We start from the raw sequence: 23,385 nt of genomic DNA on the forward strand, positions 1-23,385 counted from the left end.
AACCACATCCCATGAAGCAAATTGGCTTTGTGCAAGTCGCATTTTGGACAATTACGCAGATAATGTGCTGGAGCGTCCCTGTAGGATAAATTAAAGGCGTATGTCGCTCTGTGCATTAGCCTGAAGTGCATCTCACGCCACTGTTCATTCACCATGACCTTCCTCACCCTCTCCCATCCATCTCGTATCTTGCTGGAGATGTCTGGATCCTCCAGCTCCAACTCCCACGTTCTAAAGCAGGAAGTACTAAAGGAATCAAGATGAGCATTCCGAAGTTTACCATATAGACTTGCAAGGCTTCTCCCCGCACCACCCTGCGGCACCATCCCATCAAATGCTCCCCGTATCTCTACTCCATCAATATTGCGGACTTTGTTTTTACATAACCCCGTTATTTGAACATATTGCAAATATTGATTTTCCAGGGACAACACTTCTTAAGTAAAGACTAAGATCTATAAAATAATCCTGAGTCCTACTGCCAAGACATAGAACATCTTCCACCGATGGAGGGGAATCTCTGCTCGTCTATCAACAGGTGCAGCAGACAGCAAGTGGCACTGTCCTAAACACGTCTGCCGAGAGGCATGTGGCCCGTATACATGAAAGGGTACGTATTAAATGCGCACATACACTAATATATATAAAGAAATAGGTCCTGAGGTTGGACAGAAAGGTTGCATTTTGTTTGTAATAAATCACCTTTATGTGCTGCGTGGTTTCTTTCTATATATATTCATTATCCTTAGATCAGGATTACCTGCTGAGCACCCATATCCATATTGGAATTTATCTTTGAGTGCTGCTTTTTTTTAAATAAATATATATATATATATATATATATACATACATACATACAGTACATTACTTATACTGTACTGATCCTGTATTATACTCCAGAGCTGCACTCTCTATTCTGCTGGAGGAGTCACCGTGTACATACATTATATTACTTATACTGTACTGATCCTGAGTTACATCCTGTATTATACTCCAGAGCTGCACTCACTATTCTGCTGGTGGAGTCACTGTGTACATACATTACATTACTTATCCTGTACTGATCCTGAGTTACATCCTGTATTATACTCCAGAGCTGCACTCACTATTCTGCTGGTGGAGTCACTGTGTACATACATTACATTACTTATCCTGTACTGATCCTGAGTTATATCCTGTATTATACTCCAGAGCTGCACTCACTATTCTGCTGGTGGAGTCACTGTGTACATACATTACATTACTTATCCTGTACTGATCCTGAGTTATATCCTGTATTATACTCCAGAGCTGCACTCACTATTCTGCTGGAGGAGTCACTGTGTACATTACATTACTTATCCTGTACTGATCCTGAGTTATATCCTGTATTATACTCCAGAGCTGCACTCACTATTCTGCTGGTGGAGTCACTGTGTACATACATTACATTACTTATCCTGTACTGATCCTGAGTTACATCCTGTATTATACTCCAGAGCTGCACTCACTATTCTGCTGGTGGAGTCACTGTGTACATACATTACATTACATATCCTGTACTGATCCTGCATTATACTCCAGAGCTGCACTCACTATTCTGCTGGTGAAGTCACTGTGTAGATACATTACATTACTTATCCTGTACTGATCCTGAGTTACATCCTGTATTATACTCCAGAGCTGCACTCACTATTCTGCTGGTGAAGTCACTGTGTAGATACATTACATTACTTATCCTGTACTGATCCAGAGTTACATCCTGTATTATACTCCAGAGCTGCACTCACTATTCTGCTGGTGGAGTCACAGCATAAAAGGCAAATCACCAGAAAAAGAAACACTAGATTCAGGTGTGTATAAGAATAGACTAAAAAAACTCTGTACCAACAGATAACTTTTATGTAGATTATAGCGGTGTATGAAGGTTTGGTGTATACTTTCCCTGCGCTTTGCCTGCTTTGTATGGACGGGTCATGCACAATGCAGCCATAGAAAAGATTCTCACCCCAAATCCTATAAATTATTTTATTCAAATCAAAACATTCTTCAGATTAGGGGCATATAAAAAAAGGGAATTCCCACAAAATGAACAGTTTCTCATGGAAGATTAATGATTATATAGTGGGAAATATCTTCTCTTTTCATTGCTCCATATGTACCTTTTCTAATGGTTACGTGGGGACCCCACTTTATGATGTCCATAAGTCCAAATAGACAATATGAAGAGGGGTGGCCAAGATAGGACACTGCAGTACCTCCATATAGTGAGACATGGCCGACTGATCTTGTATGGAGCTCGTATAAGCAAAGCTTGACCGTCCAACAGAGTTTGGGGACCATATTATATTTATAGGTTGGAGCACTAGACGTAATCGACTCTTTTTAACCCCATTTACACATAAACTGAGAACTCCATTGCTTCAGGAGAGGCTTGGCGGTTCTGATAACACTGCGATCACACGAGATATGACCAAGTGAGAAGAGTAAAGGCCCTTTTACATGGGCCAATTATCGGGTAAATGACAGTTTATAGAATGTGTAAACAGGGAAGCGATCGCAGCGATCAGCAGATGAACGAGCAAAAGGTCCTAGGCCGTGTAAACGAGTGCCGATCAACGAGACATTGATCGGCGCTCGTTTGCTCCTGTCACAAGGAGCTAGTATGGGGACGAGCGCTCGTTACTCCGATCGCTCGTCCCCATACATTATCATCATGTCGGCAGCGCGTTTCCCTGGGCAATTATCGGCAACGAGCGTTCTATGAACGATCATGTGGTGGATAATTGCGCAGTGTAAAAGGGCCTTAAGCAGGGAGACGCGCTGCCGGCATGACAGAAATGTATGGGGATGAGTGATCGGTGTAATGAGTGCTCGTCCCCATACATAGCTCCTTGTGAAAGGAGAAGACGAGCGCTGATGAACAAGCTGTCTCATTGATCACCGCCCCTTGTTTACACGGCCCAGGACCGGCCGTGTAAGAGGACCTTAAGAACATGCAACAATATATAGTACAGGGGGGCAGGGTCAGTTACTTGCCTGAAGAGACCCCCCCATCTTAATGGACATAATTCCTACAAGTCACAGATGATGCACGCACGCACGCACGCCGAGCATTGACAGCACTCAAAATAAGTGAGAGCCCAAAACAGATGTCTGTATTGTACAGCAATGTGTCAATGTATCTCACCGTGACTGACAGGGACAGAGCTCAGACCTGTGTCCTACATAGAGAGGGACGCCACCAGGACGAGGAACTAATGCCCCACTGGACACCCAGCTCTGTTCAATGGATATGATCAAAAAAGGAGGTTTTATGTAAATGAAGCTTTAATGTATAGTTCCGCCTAGTCCTCCTAATCCAGGTGTTTCAATTCCTCACCATTTTTATGTACCCTGCTTGCTGTCAGTGAACAAAACAATTCTTGTATACATTAAGACCCTAAAAACATATACAGTCCCATCTAAAAACGAGTTGTGGATACAATTGTATCCAGATTAAACAATCCTCTGTGAGCTAAATAGTCTGGACTCCGAGCCAATTTACCTGCACTGATACATTGTAACAAACTATCAAGACAGGAGAGAGATTTGTGCTGCTGACAGAGCAATGTCTAGACTGGACACAATTGTAGCAGATCCTCGGCTGTGAGAAGTATTAGCGGTCTATTCAGGTTTTAAGCCTCTAGATGAAAACAAGAATGTTAACTGAAAGCAAGCAGAGATTTTAAAAATGGTGAGTATTTGAGAAACAAAGTTCATTAGATAGTTGCAGAACTTTATTATATAACGATTAAGCTTTAAAAACATAAAAATGGAAAACACCTTAAAGGTCTGGTAAATACCAGTATGAGAGTCCACCCACCCAGGTCCCCCAAAAAAAAAAAAAGACTCCGCCCACTTGTCAATCATCCCCTACTCCACAGCAGGTAATAATAATCATTCATTCTATGTAACCAGCTGATCAGATGCACCAATAAGACCAGATAAATCCGCGTCATCCTTCTAGAACAATCTATTCTATTATAATGGGGCACACGGTATATACCGGGGTCCTGCTGCAATCATATAAGAACTCACCATCTTCTCTGTGTCATCCTGCAGCAATGATGGGCTCCTTGTCCTCCACGTTGCCACCGTCCTCTTATCGCCGCAGACTTCTGTCCCCACATGTCACTTCTTCACAGACCAGACCCTGCACTTCCCCTGGGATAAGCTCATCTCCGGCAAGAACATTTCATGACAAGTCCCCGGAAAGAAAGTGCAGTGAGGGGTTGTCTATTTGGACAACTGCTTTTTCCGTTTGCAGTCCCCCCTCCAGGACAAGGCTGTTTCTGGGGGGTCCCACAGCTGAGAGTCCCTGTATTCAGCTGTTATCGTAGGAGCAACTACAGTGTAAATACATTGCCCATTGAAACGGAGGTCCAGAGATGGTGCAGTGGAAGGAGCTATGTAGATATTAGTGGTGGGGTCACAATAGCGGGTCACAATAGCGGGACACCCCCCCCCCCCCCCATTTGTTTTACACGTGTTCTCTATAGTTATCAACCTCATATCTGAAAATGGTTCATGGGGATATTGCAAATAAAGTTCATCTCTTTCCTTCAGCTCTTTGCTCTCCCCTGGTGCTCAGCCTGTGACATTTAATGTATGAACCAGGAGGCTCAGGCTGAACAGAGTTAAAAGCCTTCCTAGATAGAGTGAGTTTTAAAGGGCAACTAAGGGTATGTGCACACACACTAATTACGTCCGTAATTGACGGACGTATTTCGGCCGCAAGTCCCGGACCGAACACAGTGCAGGGAGCCGGGCTCCTAGCATCATACTTATGTACGACGCTAGGAGTCCCTGCCTCGCTGCAGGACAACTGTCCCGTAGTGTAATCATGTTTTCAGTACGGGACAGTTGTCCTGCAGCGAGGCAGGGACTCCTAACATCGTACATAAGTATGATGCTAGGAGCCCGGCTCCCTGCACTGTGTTCGGTCCGGGACTTGCGGCCGAAATACGTCCGTCAATTACGGACGTAATTAGTGTGTGTGCACATACCCTAAATGTACAAACTTCTGACATTTCATAGTTGACCTGTCAGAAGTTTTGATTGGTGAGGGTCCGAGCACTGAGACTCCCACCAATCGCTAAAACGAAGCGGCAGAAGTGCTCGTGTGAGCGCCGAGCTGCTTAGTTTCTGTTCGCCTTTTTCCGGAAATCAATGTAGCGATATACGGTCTCAATAGAAAGTCTGTGAGCCTGCACTCCGATCCATTCAATTCCGGAAAAAGCCAAACAGAAACTGACGAATCGGCTCATCGCTCACACGAGCGCTTCTGCCGCTTTGTTTTAGCGATTGGTGGTGGACTCAGCGCTCGGACCCCCACCAATCAAAACTTCTGACATGTCAGAAGTTTGTCGAACATTTAGTTGCCCTTTAAGCTGTGGTGTGTTGTGTTTGCTGCTCCTTTTCTCCTCCTATTTAACCTATATACTCAGTTCTGATATTCAGTTTGTGAACCAGGAGGCTCAGGATGAACAGACTTAAAGGCCTTTCTAAAGTATTTTACACCGTGCTGCAGTGCACGGAATTGCAGAAAGTCATTGAAGTGGTCATGGCATGCTGAGAGTTGTAGTTCCACAACAGCTGGAAAGCCGCTAGTTGGAGATCCCCACTATAAAGGGTCTGACAGACATACCCCCCAGTGCTAATACCAGAGTTCCTCTAACTACCATGTATGACAGTCAGCCTGCTGCGGCTGGTGAGGATTTGATCATTTACATCTACAGTAGAGGGGGCATTATACAGATGAGCAACTTAAAGGGGAACACCAAGCCATTGCACCTCCCAGGGACTAAGTCACAGCTCCACTTTCTCTGTGCTCTGCAGTTCTCCCTCCAGGCACCGGTGTCAGAAACTCGGCTCATCTGCAGATCTATTCATTGCAGCACCTTCCTCCTGTAATAATAGATAGCGGGGGAGGAGCGGACATTATACCAGTCGTTCAATGGTGGAGGGAAACGCAGAAGCCGGGATGTAGAGACAGCGTTACCTGAACCAATAAAATACTGTAATACCCTCGTTTGCATAAAATAGGAGCCCAGGATAAAATCATCGCAACGTGTCACTTCCTGGGCGCAGGTTACAGGTGTTTCAGGAAGAAGCACATCTGGCATCAGGTTACTACAGAACAGCCCTTAAAGGGAAAGTCAACAAAAACCTGAAAGTTGGGTTGAGTCTCTGGGTGAGATCTGACACTGGAGTGGAGGCGGTCATGAGTTTTCTTGTCGTAGGGGGTCCTACTCAACTGCAACTAGGGCGTGGGAAAAGTGTTGTCAGGCTGGTCAGAGCGCTCAGGATCCAGTAATGTCTGCAGAAGGGAGTAGGTGATGAGTGACAACCACGTTTCTGCTGTGGGCAAGGCTGGTGAAAAGACTGGGGCCGCTAAGGACCCTACAAACATTTCTGACAATGAACAGGAATGTTGTCAGATACAGGACTAATAAATAAAAATTACTGGGAACAGATAGATAAGAGAGAAAACAGATCTTAAAGAAACACTCCGGACAAAACTAATATGTTTGCTTCTGCCCAGTGCTTTGCCTGAGGGGGGCGGAGCATGACACAGGGCTTCTCTTTGGTGTTCTGACTTCCTGTGTCATGCTCCTCCCCCTCAGGCCCTGCACAGAGTTCCTTTAAACGTAAAAAAGTGCATCTATCTAGGTATGTCCATTTGATCTTGATAACCATACACTACACTTAGTTTGTCTACAGACTTTTTTTTCCCAAGATGTAATTGGGATGAGCAGGGACACAGTCTAACAAAACCCTGAGTAATGTGCTGCACTTAGTTGCCCTTTAAATGACAAGATAAAATATGTACTAGAAGTTGAATGACTTTGGCACCTGGAGGTAGAGAGAGGCACGACGGGCACTGTCCACCTCCTCCCGTCACCTACAAAACGCGCAAATCTCAGAGGAATCCTCCCCACACGTCAATGTTTACAATTGTCACAAAGTCGACGGAAAGTGGGAATAATTATCATAATCCCAGATGATTAAAAGCCACAGCAACAAAAAACAATGAACACGCTGCAAGGACGGCATCAAATCTGAGCCAGAGAAGCCAGGCAACCGCTGCGCTTCCACTCCCTACCAACACAACAGATCTCTCCATGACACTCCAGGGGATTTCTGAAACAAAGGTCGGCCAGAATCAAGAACAAGAGTGGGAGATCCAAGGGGACTTCTGAAATATTTCACCTTTGATGATTACATTTAAAGAGACATACCCACTTTTCAAAAACTTCTAAATACTGTACAATGTTATTCTCAGAATCAGCCGCACTCTAAGGGCAAAGCCCCACGTGGCGGAATTGCTCTGGAATTCCGCTGCGGACACTCCGCAGCATTAATCCGCAGCGGAGCCGTTTCTCAATTGCCTTCCACTTCTTTTTAGTAGTGTTCGTTTAGACGAGGAAGAAAATTCCGCTGCGGAGCATAGGCTGCGGTGCGGAATTTGGTGTCCGCAGCATACAATGGATGTTGCGGACCAGTGGCGGACTGGTTGCGGAATTTCTCCATTGACTTCAATGGAGATTCTAAATTCCGCAATGAAGTCCGCAGCTGTCATGCACATGTTATGTGTGCTGCGGATGAGTCTTGTTTTTTTGCCATGACATTTCTTCATTCTGGCTGGACCTATGTATTTCTAGGTCTACAGCCAGACTGAGGAAGTCAATGGGGCTCCCGTAATTACAGGAGCGTTGCTAGGAGACGTCAGTAAATAGTCACTGTCCAGGGTGCTGAAAGAGTTAAGCGATCGGCAGTAACTGTTTCTGCACCCTGGACAGTGACTACCGATCCCAATATACAGCAACCTGTAAAAAAAATAGAAGTTCATACTTACCGAGAACTCCCTGCTTCTGTCTCCAGTCCGGCTTCCCAGGATGACGTTTCAGTCTAAGTGACGGCTGCAGCCAATCACAGGCCAATAACAGGCTGCAGCGGTCACATGGACTGCCGCGTCATCCAGGGAGGTCGGGCTGGAGGCCGAAAGAGGGACGCGTCACCAAGACAACGGCCGGTAAGTATGAAATTCGTTTACTTTCACTAGGGAAAGTGCTGTCCCTTCTCTCTATCCTGCACTGATAGAGAGAAGGGAAGCACTTTTACCGCAGTCCGCAGCAGCTAGTCCGCATCAATTTACTGCACATTTTGGGCAGATCCGCCGCAGAATCTGCAACGCAGCTTCTGTGCGGCATTGATGCGGACAGCTGCGGAGGAAAACCGCCACGTGGGGCCATGCCCTTACTGCTGCAGTAACAGGATATATAAAAGTGAACATGAAAGTGGTTGAGTCAACGTAAACATTACATTATCCTGTACTGATCCTGAGTCACATCCTGTATTATACTCCAGAGCTGCACTCACTATTCTGCTGGTGGAGTCACTGTGTACATACATTACATATCCTGTACTGATCCTGAGTTACATCCTGTATTATACTCCAGAGCTGCACTCACTATTCTGCTGGTGGAGTCACTGTGTACATACATTACATATCCTGTACTGATCCTGAGTTACATCCTGTATTATACTCCAGAGCTGCTCTCACTATTCTGCTGGTGGAGTCACTGTGTACATACATTACATATCCTGTACTGATCCTGGGTTACATCCTGTATTATACTCCAGAGCAGCACTCACTATTCTGCTGGTGGAGTCACTGTGTACATACATTACTTATCCTGTACTGATCCTGAGTTACATCCTGTATTATACTCCAGAGCTGCACTCACTATTCTGCTGGTGGAGTCACTGTATACATACATTACTTATCCTGCACTGATCCTGAGTTACATCCTGTATTATACTCCAGAGCTGCACTCACTATGCTGCTGGTGGAGTCACTGTGTACATACATTACTTATCCTGTACTGATCCTGAGTTACATCCTGTATTATACTCCAGAGAAGCTCACTATTCTGTTGTTGGAGTCACTGTGTACATATATTACATTACATATCCTGTACTGATCCTGAGTTACATCCTGTATTATACTCCAGAGCAGCACTCACTATTCTGCTGGTGGAGTCACTGTGTACTTACATTACATTACTTATCCTGTACTGATCCTGAGTTACATCCTGTATTATACTCCAGAGCTGTACTCACTATTCTGCTGGTGGAGTCACTGTGTACATACATTACATTACTTATCCTGTACTGATCCTGAGTTACATCCTGTATTATACTCCAGAGCTGCACTCACTATTCTGCTGGTGGAGTCACTGTGTACATACATTACATTACTTATCCTGTACTGATCCTGAGTTACATCCTGTATTATACTCCAGAGCTGCACTCACTATTCTGCTGGTGGGGTTACTGTTTACATACATTACATTACTTATCCTGTACTGATCCTGAGTTATATCCTGTATTACACTCCATAGCTGCACTCACTATTCTGCTGGTGGAGTCACTGTGTACATACATTACATTACTTATCCTGTACTGATCCTGAGTTATATCCTGTATTATACTCCAGAGCTGCACTCACTATTCTGCTGGTGGAGTCACTGTGTACATACATTACATTACTTATCCTGTACTGATCCTGAGTTACATCCTGTATTATACTCCAGAGCTGCACTCACTATTCTGCTGGTGGAGTCACTGTGTACATACATTACATTACTTATCCTGTACTGATCCTGAGTTATATCCTGTATTATACTCCAGAGCTGCACTCACTATTCTGCTGGTGGAGTCACTGTGTACATACATTACATTACTGATCCTGAGTTACATCCTGTATTATACTCCAGAGCTGCACTCACTATTCTGCTGGTGGAGTCACTGTGTACATACATTACATTGCAGTCCTAGTTTTGCTAATTTTTATTGGAACCAGTCAGCCCCCTATTAATAGCTTAACAGTTGTGAAGACTACACTTCCCAGAATGCAAATCACCAGAGCATGCTCTGAACAAGCAGGGAATGCTTGGAAGATTACAGCCTACAGTATTGTGAATTAAACTCTCCGTATCAAATTTAGACAATCCTCTGTGAACTAGATAAATCAGCGTTCAGAAAGGCGATGGCAAGAACAACAAATGCCACACACCTGAAATACTATATGTAACAAAAAAAAGAGAAAAGATTGAGTGTAATTGAACATGAATGCACTCAAACAATGCAAAACGTTAATAGAGGGGAAAAAAAAAACAACATTTTTTTTATTGAGACATATACACACGAACACAGACAAAGATTAAATACACTAAACGCTGCCACATGGTACAGACACATCTCCTGTCCTGACCGTTTGTTACAATGTATCAGTCCAGGTAAAACGTATCAATCTGCAGTCTAGCCTGTTTAGCTCACATTAGATTGCCTAGACTGAATACAATTGTAGCAAACCCTCAGCTGTGGATTTACAACTTTTGAAAGTAAACAAAAAAAACTAAAAAGTTTCCATTCACAGACCGCAAGCAGACATTTGAAATGGTGAGAATTTCAAACACAAAGTCTATTAGAAAGTTGCATAACTTTTCATTAAAAACATATAAAGCTGTATTCACATATTGCTGGATATCCCGTTAAAGTAAACCCTACACATTTACAAAAGTGGAGCTCTGCTTGAAAGTGCCCCATATACAGACCCAGAAGAGGCGGCGCAGACAGCTTATGTAGCTGCTGGAAAAGGTGGTTTAATTGAAAGAATTTTTTTAAATTATATTTATCTATGAAGGACACTTCCTACAAGAGCAGCGCTCACAGGGCTTCCTGCTGCAACAGGAAAACATTACTAACATACTGCGAGCAGGTGAAATGATTCACTCTAATTTAAAAGGGGCCATATACCTCAAGACACCCCCCCCCCCCCACACACACACACACACACACACACTTTCCATTGTCGAGCGGGGTTTGCTATAAATAACGGTATTGTTCATCAGCGCCAGAAAATCTACTGAGTGCCTTAAAGTTGGGGTCACCTGATCAGTTAAATCTCGGATGCCCGCAGAAAAGTTCAAAAGATCTTTTAGAAAAAAATGTCTTAAGTGTCTCCCTTCTATGCCGAGATCTGATTGCTTGAAGTTACAGGCCCCAAGCCTGAGGCTGCACTACTGAGAGATTCTGATTTCTGCAAGGTGCAGGCTGCATAGAGACACTGTGGATTTATATCACCATCCATATCCTACCTCTCATGGATAGAGGTGTGTTTATGTATGTATAGGTGTGCGTATGTATAGGTGTGCGTATGTATACGTGTGTGTGTGTGCGCGTGTGTGTGTATACATGTGTGTATGTATGTAAATGTATGTATATGTGTGTGTATGTATGTAGATGTATGTATACGTGTGTGTATGTATGTAGATGTATGTATACGTGTGTGTATGTATGTAGATGTATGTATACGTGTGTGTGCGCGCGCTCGTGTGTGTGTGTATACATGTGTGTATGTATGTAGATGTATGTATACGTGTGTGTATGTATGTAGATTTATGTATACGTGTGTGTGTGTATGTATACGTGTGTGTGTGTATGTATACGTGTGTGTGTGTGTGTGTGTGTGTGTGTATACATGTGTGTATGTATGTATGTACAAGTATGTACACGTGTGTGTATGTAGATGTATGTATACGTGTGTGTATGTATGTAGATGTATGTATACGTGTGTGTATGTATGTGTGTATGTATGTAGATGTATGTATACGTGTGTGTACGTATGTAGATTTATGTATACGTGTGTGTGTATGTATACGTGTGTGTGTGTGTGTATGTATACGTGTGTGTGTGTGTATACGTGTGTGTATACGTGTGTGTGTGTATGTGTGTGTGTATACATGTGTGTATGTATGTATGTATGTATGTATATGTATGTACACGTGTGTGTATGTATTTATGTATACGTGTGTGTATGTATGTAGATGTATGTATACGTGTGTGTGTGTATACGTGTGTGTGTGTGTGTGTATATATGCGTGTGTGTATGTATATATGCGTGTGTGTATGTATATATGCGTGTGTGTATGTATGTATATATGCGTGTGTGTGTATGTATATGTGTATGTATACGTGTGTGTGTGTGTGTGTGTATATGTATACGTGTGTGTGTGTGTGTGTGTGTATGTATGTGTATCTGTGTGTGTGTGTGTGTGTGTGTGTGTGTGTGTGTGTGTGTGTGTGTGTGTGTACGTACATGTATGTATATGCGTGTGCACATTGATGTAGATGGTTAAATAACTCCCAATGTAATTTCAGAGGGATGTAACTCTGCATCATGATTATTGCACTTCCATTTCTTTCAACGGGCGAAACGCGCAACTACAAAATAGTGGCGATTTTCATGAGCAACTTTGGCGTGACTGGGAGTCACATATTAGGTAGTCCAATTATTCAGAACCTGGGGCTACTCTTAGGCTTCTTGTAGTATGGCAGTTAGAGACCACAATAATACAGCTCACATGTACACGTGACTGTCGTGCGAAAATATCAAGATGACCGACAATATTGATAACACTCAAGTTGTAAGCAGGTCACATGATAGATACAGCAATTACATATCTATATACTATATATGAAAATCATGGTGTGCTCGAGCCCAAACTGGACGCCAGGTTACAATGGGTTAAATGCGGCCCGTACCTTATGTCTTCAAAGAAGGCTTCCAGATAGTCCCGCTGCTCGGCCAGGGACAGCTCTATGTCCAGGTAGTTCCCATTGGTCGATAACTGCAGGGTGCAATCTTCCAGCTAGAAGAAAAATGGAGAGAGGAGGTTACACCTGCACACAGCGACGAGCACCACAACCCTGTGCAAGCAGAGTCACCTTGCCATACAACGCTGATAGCCCCCGTCCCCTGCACAGGTCACGTCCACTCCTCATTAACATGCTAATGAGCCCTGTGTATGCGGTGAGCACGATCACGAGATATAGGACATTATTACAGGGAAGGCGGCCATTACAGACGGCCCGGGGGGGGGGGGGGGGTCAACTCTGTATATTGCTCAATTCTGACCAATCATCGTTAGAAATAGCCGCTATAGTTACCATACAAATGACTAGTCCTCTATGTAGACAGACCTCAAAGTTACCGTCATCCGGGACGTCATAGAGACCGGCACCCCCATAACTAACCAGAACGATAAGGGACCTCAGCAATCTTCAGGGAACCTCGTAATAGGACTGCGCTGTATTAGTGATCGACGGATGGGGGACCCTGGTCCAGCACCCCCAATAACGTCATCTACAAGTAATATCTCTCATTTATTCATCTATTAAAGGAGCACAATATACACGCAGCCAAGCACAAGAATGATATCTGAAAGAATTTTTTTTCAATGTGTGGCCCTTTAAATGGTCAGCGGCCCAACACAATCTTCCCGTCTGTGCCCGTGCCGGCCGCGCAACTCTACATTATCAAGTGAAATAATCATCTGGCTCCTGAATCGTGGGGGGGGGGGGGACAACATGAACCTGCCTGGAGAATAAACACTGAATATGAGACCCCCTGCGATCACATCGATGACAGGCACGGCCGCCATGTTGTGGTAAAATGTCAAAATGGTCAGCGACCACCTAAAGAAAAATAAAAATTCTACAGTCACTTTCACTGCCGTCCTGCCAGATCCTCAGGCGTTGCTGGCGCCGTCCACATGTCAGTGAAATGATGTTTATGTGGAATTTTGTTCCATTACGTAACCGGCCCAACACGGTGAACGAGAAAAATATCTACAAAACGTTCCAGTAGTCGCCGTCCCGATATGAAGGGCAGCTCAATTTCTGTCGAATAAGATGGCTGCCGCTGTGCTACAGGGAAGTCAGGAACGCCCAAAGATCCAGTAGGTAGACAATTGGTTAACAGAATGTCCGCCTCGCTGCTACTTATAGCGTCGATGGCCTACCCATAGTTTGATCGGTAGGAGTACGACGCCCGGGACCGCTGCCGATCAGCAGGTGACGAGTCCCCTTCCTTGTTTACAAAGGCACAGCAGCTCGCCAAGGGAATGGGACGGAGCTGCAGTACCAAGAACAGCCACACTTGTATGTAGGGCGCTGTGTCTATGTAAAAAATCAAGGGGACGCAGCATCCGCATGAGCGCCATGGCCTCTTCATTATGAATGACAGGGGGTCCGGGGTTCAGAGAGGTCATCCAAACCCTACCCTTTTTTTTTTTTTAAGCAGGTGCCCAGGATTTTCTGATGTACCCAGTTGTCCAAAAGCAGAACCCCCCCCCCCCCCCCCCCTCTAAATAAACCTGCACGGTCGTCTTTGCCAGGTGTACAATTAATCGGCAATCTACTGTAAAAAAAATGTAATAAAAAAAAATAGAAAAAATCAACATGACCGAAACCCCCTTCCAGAATGAACGTCAGGATCCGCAAACGCCAACAAACATTGTGGGCGGATCTTATAATAAAAAAAAAAAAAATGGTTGAATCTGCCTACACCAATGTTAAATACTGTAACACAATCCCCCTAAGAATCGGTGGTAACGGTTGTTAAATATTCGTGCCGTTTTTTTAGGGGCGTGGGGAACAGCGGTGTACGAAATCTGGACGGTTATTAGCTACATGATTATTTCCTGCGCATTTTGACGGGTCTGGGAGATCTCGCTGCGAATCTTTTCATCACTCCGCACCTTTGGCCGAGCATCAGAAAATTGAAGAAAACTTCTCAAGCTGAACAAATACCGATAATTGTTTTATGGCGCTGAAAAGCCGCAGGGCACGGGATCGGCAGCCAGAGATGGAGCGGATCAGGGGAAGGCCGTGTAGACTGGGGAACGTCACGGGTTCATCTTGAGATGATTTGTCATTCCTTACAGATTAAGAAAGAAATCCTGACATGAAACGGGGAGAAAAAAAAGAAGAAAAGTCTGATTGGAAAAGCAGCTGACAGGAGGAGCAGACTTTATTTTAACCTCTTTGATTCTGATTGCAATTGCGCTACTTAAAGGAGAACTCCGGTGTAACGATTTAATAGTGAAGTCATTTGCAACCGGTAATTGTCCAGCTATTGTGAAACTACAACTCCCAGCATACCCTGGCAATCGGAGGTTAGGCATGATGAGAGTTATAGCTTTACAACAGTTGGACGGTCACCGGCCGCAGATTATCACAATAAAGGGCATCTCCGGTTTAATGTGATCCGTGTCTAAGAAAATGTATGCAAGTTTTTAATAGACACTGTGTTTCAATTACTCACCATTTTCAAAACCGGTTTGCGGTCAGTGAATAGAAACATTCCCGTTTACATTCAGAGACCATGAAACTCCCCTTCACACAGTTGAGGCTGGGTTCACACGAGCACATTAACGTCCGTAATGGACGGACGTATTTCGGCCGGAAGTCCCGGACCGAACTCAGTGCAGGGAGCCGGGCTCCTAGCATCATACTTATGTACGATGCTAGGAGTCCCTGCCTCTCTGCAGGACAACTGTCCCGTACTGTAATCATGTTTTCAGTACGGGACAGCAGTTCCACGGAGAGGCAGGGACTCCTAGCGTCGTACATAACTATGATGCTAGGAGCCCGGATCCCTGCACTGAGTTCGGTCCGGGACTTCCGGCCGAAATACGTCCGTCAATTACGGACGTTAATGTGCTCGTGTGAACCCAGCCTGACACGTGTTAAATTGTATCAGTGTAGGTCGCTGTCCCAAAACTATAACTCTCAGCATGCCCCGACAGCCGCAGAGGTTGGTGACCACTGGTGTAGAGCACCCGGCAGCGGCCCAAATTGCTCTCCAATCCTAAACTTCGGGATGATCGCTCCTACCTACTCTAGTACATTGCAACAATACATCAGCTGTGAAGAGGAGTTCTCAGGCTCTGACAGCAATCAGAGATCTTGATAATGCTGAGAAATTGAAACCCAAAATATTAGAAAGTTGCAGGACTTTCCACTAAACACTTATTTATAACATTTTATTGACCGAATATTGAACAAAAGCGCTCCATCATAATCCCTTAATATGTCATCATAATCTGGCGCAAACAAGTAATCCAATGCGCCGCCGGCAGCTCGGCTTCAACGCCAAAGAAAAAAAGATGGCTGCTGCTGCCTATCGGAGTGACCATAATCATCGCGAACGCCACTCACAGCCTCAGCATTTCGTTGCATGCTCCATTTCCTCGTGCGATCCACAGTTGCGCATAAATTACGGCAACCGTCCAAGTTTCCCGAAAGGGAAAAAAAAATACAGATATTATCTGACCAATGTCTGGCAGGAAAAGCAAGTGATGACAAACCAGCTGATGGAGGTAATGACTGCGGTGTGCGTCTAGCGATCTGGAGAAAACACCCAAAATCTGATCTCGCACACATATCCGTGAGGTGATCTATACCGCCATCCAGCCCCCCGCGAAGAGGAAATCATAGATGAGGCCATGTCCTTCTGAAAAGTCTGTTCTGCTGCTAGGAAAGTTGGGTGACAACCAATATGGCTGCCAATTCCATCCCATCAGAGGTCGTCACCCACCTTTCCAGACTCACGCATGACAAACCTGACCAGCTATGACGCATCCTCTGCTCCAGTACAACGTAGATTTGTTGTTCAGGATTCTTAGAAAGATGGGTGACAATATCTGCCACGACGGGGATAATCCCGCTGACACGAGCGCCAGTCACGCACGTTGATGCTTATGTATTTTTTACGATCATCGCGTTTATTGTTATCCTTTCTTTTTAGTACCATAAACCTCGAAATGATGGGTAACCATCGCCATTTAGGGATGTTAATAATTACCATTACATCTATGGCCGTCTTTAGGCTATGTTCACACGGAGTATTTTGGGGGAGGAATATCTGCCTCAAAGCTCCAAACGGAATTTTGAGGCAGATATTCCTCCCCCAAAATACTCCGTGTGAATAGCAATGATCGCGCCGTTTTTCGCCCGCGGCCATTGAGCGCCGCGGGCATAAAACACGCTTTCTCCTGCCTCCCATTGAAGTCAATGGGAGGTCGGAGGCGGAAGCGCCCGAAGATAAGGCATGTCGCTTCTTTTTCCCGCGAGGCAGTTTTACTGCTCGCGGGAAAAAGACGCCGACGCCTCCCATTAAAATCAATGGGAGGCGTTCTCGGGCCGTTTCTGCCGAGTTTTGCGACGCGGTTTCCGCGTCAAAAAACTCGGCAAAAGACCCCGTGTGAACATAGCCTTAGGCCCTGTTCACACAGAGTTTTTTGACGAGTTTTTTGGGGCAGAAACCACACCAAAAAACTCCTCAAAAACCGCCCGAAAATGCCTCCCATTGATTTCAATGGGAGGCAGATGAGTTTTTTTTCCACGAGTAAAAAAAACTCGTCGTGGTAAAAAGAAGCAACATGACCCATCTTGAGGCGGTTTCCTCCTCCAAAACCCCATTTCAATGAGAGGCCTCATGCACACGACCGTAAAAACACCCGTTATTGCGGGTCGTTATTACGACCCGCAATAACGGGCTCATAGGCTTCTGTTAGCCACGGGTACCTTCCCGTTTGCTCACGGGAAGGTACCCGTGCCGTTAAAAAAGATAGAACATGCCCTATTTCATGCCGTAATAACGGCACGGGCATCCCATAGAAGTCTATGGGGCTCCCGTAATCATGGGTGGCTGCGTGTGTTCACCCGTGATTACGGGAGCGTTGCGAGGTGAGGCTACCCGGTCTGCAGGCCACAGCCCAGTGGCGTAACTACCGCCGGGACTACAATGAAAACTATGGCAGAGCGGGGAGGTATCTCCCCGCTCTGCCATAAACAAAAGACATGTATCCCCTATCCTGTAAAAAATAAAAATAAAAGACGTTCATACTTACCGACAACTTCCTGCTTCTCCAGTCCGGTCTCCCGCCCGTTGCCTTGGTGACGCGTCCCTCTCGACATCCGGGCCGACGTCCTGGATGACGTTTCAGGCCATGTGACCGCTGCAGCCAATCACAGGTCAATCACAGGCTGCAGCGGTCACATGGACTGCCGCGTCATCCAGGGATGTCGGGCTGGATCTGAAGAGAGGGACGCGTCACCAAGACAACGGCCGGGTAAGTATGAATTTCTTTAACTTTTATTACAGAAAAGGCTGTCCCTTCTCTCTATCCTGCACTGATAGAGAGAAGGGGCTGCCGATTAGTGCAGTGCTATTTTGCTGCCAAAAACGTGCTCGTAAATACGGGTGGAATACGTGTGACACCGGACCCATATTTACGAGCACGGGTTCGTAAATACTGGTGCAAAATGGGTGGAATACGTGTGACACCGGACCCGTATTTACGCCAGTATTTACGGGTGTGAAAAAATACGGTCGTGTGCATGAGGCCTTAGAAAGAGGAAAAAAAACCCTCGACGAGTGTTTTGACAAGTTTTTGTCAAACCACTGTGCAAAAACCTACTGGAGCAGTTTTTGCAGGAGGAATTTTCCTCCTGCAAAAAACTCAGTGTGAACACAGCCTTATTAGGGAGGTATTTACACGTGGCGGTCATTGAAAAATAGCGAAAAATACAGCTGGGTTAACGCAAAATTGTCACACAACATACATACTAGTAATTAAAACGTTTAATTGCTGGGCTTTTGGGAACATGACCACAAAAAATGCCATAGAAACGCCACGTAAATACAACCTCCACTAACCATAAAAATCTGTTCTGGATGGAAAAATGTCTGTGTTGTCCATGGCAACCAATCAGATTGCAGCTTTAATTTTCCCAGAGCAGGTTTGAAAATAAAACAAGTGATCTGATTGGTTGCTATTGGCAACACTAACACTTCTTGTACTGGGCCGTACTCCTGCAGATTGACCCAGTCACAAAATGGCTGCCTCGTTGCGTGTGCAGAGCGAAACCGAAAACACTGGGTCGTTAACCATTTCCATGTTAAAGCCTGGAATGACCAGGAATTATGTTCACTATAAATTTAAACGCGATCACATATAATCCCTTTACATTCCTCTGGCATATCTGGCAACAGTCCCAAATTTTGTGGGTTTGTCCTGTAAAATGGGTGGGCTTTATGCAAATTTGTATTCAAATGGGCGTTTTCTGTATGTATCGGACATTCTGAGGTAGAACGCGGCTTACAAACGTCCCGTAATTTGGGATTCAAAAGTCGGAATCGTGAGCGATCGCACATATAGCGTGCGCGTACTGCGACTTTTCGATGAACTGCGAACGCCCCTCGCATTACATTCCCTGACATTGGGAGGCCATTACAATACAATAATGAAGCGGCGATCTCCATGACAGACGGCTGCCATGATGGCCAATTGCAAATGATAACTACAGGTCAAGTACAGACGCCACTTGAAGCGGTCGCAAGAAAGTTTGAGGCGCGTTAACCCGTCCGCTCCCAAACTCGATCTTAATGGGTATTTTGTTTTAAGGCTGTAACCACAGAAAAGTAAAAAAGTCTGATAGTCCGCCGCCTGCTGGTCCGGCAAGAATTCAGAATTGACCGCAAACAGGGAAGTGAAAGTACTGCACACAAGACCGGACGGTAAGGCGTCACGTATTTATTGAAGAAACCGCCAGGATGAAAACTCCTTTACGTGGACGTCTGATATTCCAGAACATTCAATAATCCGGAGTCACATGAGCTTTGTGTATCAGGATTTTTTTTTATCATCCAAGCGTTCAAAATCTTTAAAGGTTCTGACGCCCAAAAATACATCCTCATTTTCCTACTGATCCATTAGTGGACAGTCCACAGACACGAGCCGCTCCCGACACAGGAAAGTCTAAGACAACGGCCTCGTCTCTGCTGTGCGGAGGTTTTCCCGAGCTTCGCCATAAGTAATATTGATGTTTTCACAAGAGAAGATTCAGATGGTGACATATATAATATCACACACAGCGGCAGCGGAGGAGGGCGGGGACCGCAGCTATTCTCAGATCCAACGAGCCCAGGGACAAAAATAGCATAACAAGCCACAGTAGAGGACGGGGCGGCGTAAAATACGTGTATGGAAGAGCGGGGCACGCTGAACAACGAGAGATTATTTACTTCCCGGCTACGAACGCAGCGTCTGTATCAGGTCGAGTTCACACATTGCCTAGAAATCCACGCTGAAAATAAAGTTGCGTATTAAGCGTCAAATTTACACCTTTGAATTGCGGCAGATTTTAGAATCCCATTTATTTGCATTGAACCTATTAAATGACTGAACCCCCTATTATGAGGTTCCGTCGGCGGTGTCCGTTGTACAACGGAACCGTTGCTGCAGTTATTCTTGTTCTGCTCCTCTGACAAAGCAAAACAACAGAACACACGGACGCAGGTGTGAACGAAGCCTAAAGGGACTTTTACACCGGCCGACAATCGGTGCAGCGAGCGCTGATCATTGAGACATCGTTGATCGGCGCTCGTTTGCTCCGGTCACACGGAGCTATGGATGGGGAGGAGCGCTCGTTACTCCGATCACTCGTCCCCATACATTATCATCATGTTGACAGCGCGTCTCCCGATTTACACACCAAGATGTGTCGCCGACAACCAGAATATTTCACTTTTTTAAAACGATACGATCAGCAGACGTTTCCTCGTTCATCTGCTGATCGCTGGCCGGTTTACACAGCGCAATTATTTACAACGTGCGTTATACGAACCCTCGTCTGCCCGATAATCGCCCCCCTTATAACAGTTGTGATTGCGCTTCCTGCTCAGTCTGGGAACACCACACACCCAGGCGGAAAGTTTAAACCCAGCTCTCAGCCTCAAAGCATCAAGGTCCTAAATTTCAAGGACCTAAAAACACCAGTGCTAGACCTATACAAAGGATGATGATACGGATGTGAGGAGATGCCCTTTAGGCCCAATGCACACGCCCGTAAAAATAAATAAATATCTCCATAATTGCCGACCGTAATACGGTCTGCAATTACGGACCCATTCAGTTCTATTGGCCGCGGACACCTTTCCGTATCGCTATGGATGGGTGTCCGTGCTGTATAACTGTGCCGGGAATTATGGAGCATGTCCTATTTTTCGCATTTTACGGGCCGTGCTCCCATACTTTGTATGGGAGAACGGGCAGAAGATGCGGGCTACGGCCCGCGGCCATCTGTGCCCGCAATCGCGGGTCGCGATTACGGGCACGGTCGTATGCATGAGGCCTTAGGCCGGATCCACACGAGCGTGTTCGGTCCGCATGTCGGCCACATTTCCCGGACCGGACACAATGCAGAGAGACCCGGGCCCATAGCATTATAGTTATCTATGACGCTAGGAGTCCCTGCCTCGCTGTGGGAAAACTGTCCCGTACTGTAATCCTATTTTCAGTACGGGACAGTAGTTCCATGGGGAGGCAGGGACTCCTAGCGTCATAGATAACTATAATGCTAGGAGCCCGCAGTGTGTCCGATCCGGGAAATGCGGCCAACAGTGTCGTATATCACGGACCGAACACGCTCGTGTGAATCCGGCCTTATGGCCTCATGTATACGACCGTAGCCATGTGCACGGCCGTGATTTTCGGGTCGGCCGGCCACGGACTGTCAGCCGCGAGCCGCCCGCAAATGGCGGGCCGTGGCCATTATTTGCAGTACACGGCCGTAATAAGGCTTGCCCATTCTTTCTGCTGTGCGGGCTCCTGGGCCATGCACGGACCGTAGGAATGAATGGGGCCGCTATTCTCCCATGGATTTTCGGGGGAATTGCGGCCGCAAAAGCACGTTCGTGTGCATGGGGCCTAGGGTGTTATAAGTGGGGGAGGGGGAAATATGTTTTACGGGAATATTAACTTTTGTCTGAATGATTGACCGGACACTTCTTATGACTGCGGGTCGCTATGAACGAATGTACAGAACGCTGCGTATCCAGACGCTACAACAGTGTGTATACTTATATCGCAGATGAGCCAAGAACAGTCCATTACACAAAACAGATCCCATGGTTAGCGGGCCGCGTCGTGATACAACCCCCTCCCATCCCCCGCACAGATCTGCGTTTCACCGCATCTCGACTTGTGTTATTCAGACTTCAAGGGAATGAACTATAATAGGAGTCTGTTAGGAAGAAGAAAAAAAACACATTGTGATTAAAAACGACTCCGCTTTACCCAAACAGTAAACTGGTTTATCCCGTCCAAGTGGGAAGATAATTTGTGCGCCCCGGGGAAGAAATACAGTAACAATAGAGCGACTCAGAGAAAAGTCACTCTGCGGATTAAATCGCAAAATAAAAACGATTGCACCTTCCAGTCGTTAAAAAAGCTTTTCATTCGCTGCTTGGAAAGCTGGGTGAGAACCAACATGGCTGCCAGCATATAAAGCGGTCACCCAGCTTTCCCAGACTGCTGAATGGCGAGTCCGTCTGGTTATGTCGAAATATGAAACCCACTAACGTAACGTAGTATAATTTCATGTTTGTTATCCTGGATTTAGGAAAACAAGTAGATGGTCACCCAGCTTTTCCAGGCTTCTGAGCGGCAAGTCCGTGTAGTTCTGTATAAGGCCCCATGCACACGACCATAGTTTTTATCCTTAATTACGGATGAAATTGCGACCAATTTCTATTGACCATGGACACCTTTCCGTATATTTACGGTTGTGCGTCCGGGCCGTAGAAATGATCCGCAAATAATAGAACACGTCCTATTCCTGTCCGCAATTGCGGCACAGAAGTCTTTGTGTGCTTCCACAATTACGATTGGCTACGGATTTGTATCCGTATTTGTGGACAGTAAAATCGCTTACGGTTGTGTGGATGAGGCCTCACACGCTTAATTGCAGCTTTATTATTAGACACGTTTACCATTCAGGACTCCTGGAAGTTGGGTGATAAACCACGGGAAACCGATAGAACCGAGAAATAGATACATGCCACCGGATTAGTGACTTTATAGAGAGGACGTTACCCATCCGATACAGGAAACGGTGTAACGCGCCGCGACGGCTCAGGGTTTGCAAAGCGTTTAATCTACGTCTCACCGTAAAGTAAATCTATACATAATGTACACACACGATTCCAGCGTCCTCTCCAGTAGGCAGGCTGCCCCGGGGATCATACCGGACTAATACAGAACCAGGACAGCTATGGTGCCAGAGGTCTCCGGCGTCACGGTAGAATCATCTGGAATTATACACTTGGGGTTCATATACATTTAGGTCCAGAATTATTTGGACAGTGACACAAGTTTTGGCATTTTAGCGGTTTACCAAAACATATTGAATATCCAGTTATATAATGAATATGGGCTGAACGTGCAGACTCTCAGCTTTAATTTGAGGGCATTCACATCCTAATTTGAGGAAGGGGTTAGGAATTACAGCTCTTTAATATGTAGCGGCCTCTTTTTCAAGGGACCAAAGGTAATTGGACAATTATCTCACAAGCTATTTAATGGGCTTCGTGGGCTTGTCCCTTGTTATTCCCTTGTTAATCCATCATCAATTAAGCAGGTAAAAGGTCTGGAGTTGATTCCAGGT

General features: G+C 45.6%; 1 protein-coding gene across 3 annotated transcripts in view; it reads right to left on the reverse strand.

Moving 5' to 3' along the window:
- FHOD1 (formin homology 2 domain containing 1) overlaps window positions 1–23,385 on the reverse strand; it is a 97,029-nt gene that overhangs the window by 53,063 nt on the left and 20,581 nt on the right. For all 3 annotated transcript variants that reach the window (XM_075838364.1, XM_075838368.1, XM_075838367.1), the window contains exon 2: window positions 12,634–12,740. In XM_075838364.1, the coding sequence (XP_075694479.1) occupies window positions 12,634–12,740 (107 nt within the window). The remainder of the gene's footprint in view (window positions 1–12,633; window positions 12,741–23,385) is intronic.

The sequence above is a fragment of the Rhinoderma darwinii genome, chromosome 9, assembly GCF_050947455.1.
Source record: "Rhinoderma darwinii isolate aRhiDar2 chromosome 9, aRhiDar2.hap1, whole genome shotgun sequence".
NCBI classification, from domain to species: domain Eukaryota; kingdom Metazoa; phylum Chordata; class Amphibia; order Anura; family Rhinodermatidae; genus Rhinoderma; species Rhinoderma darwinii.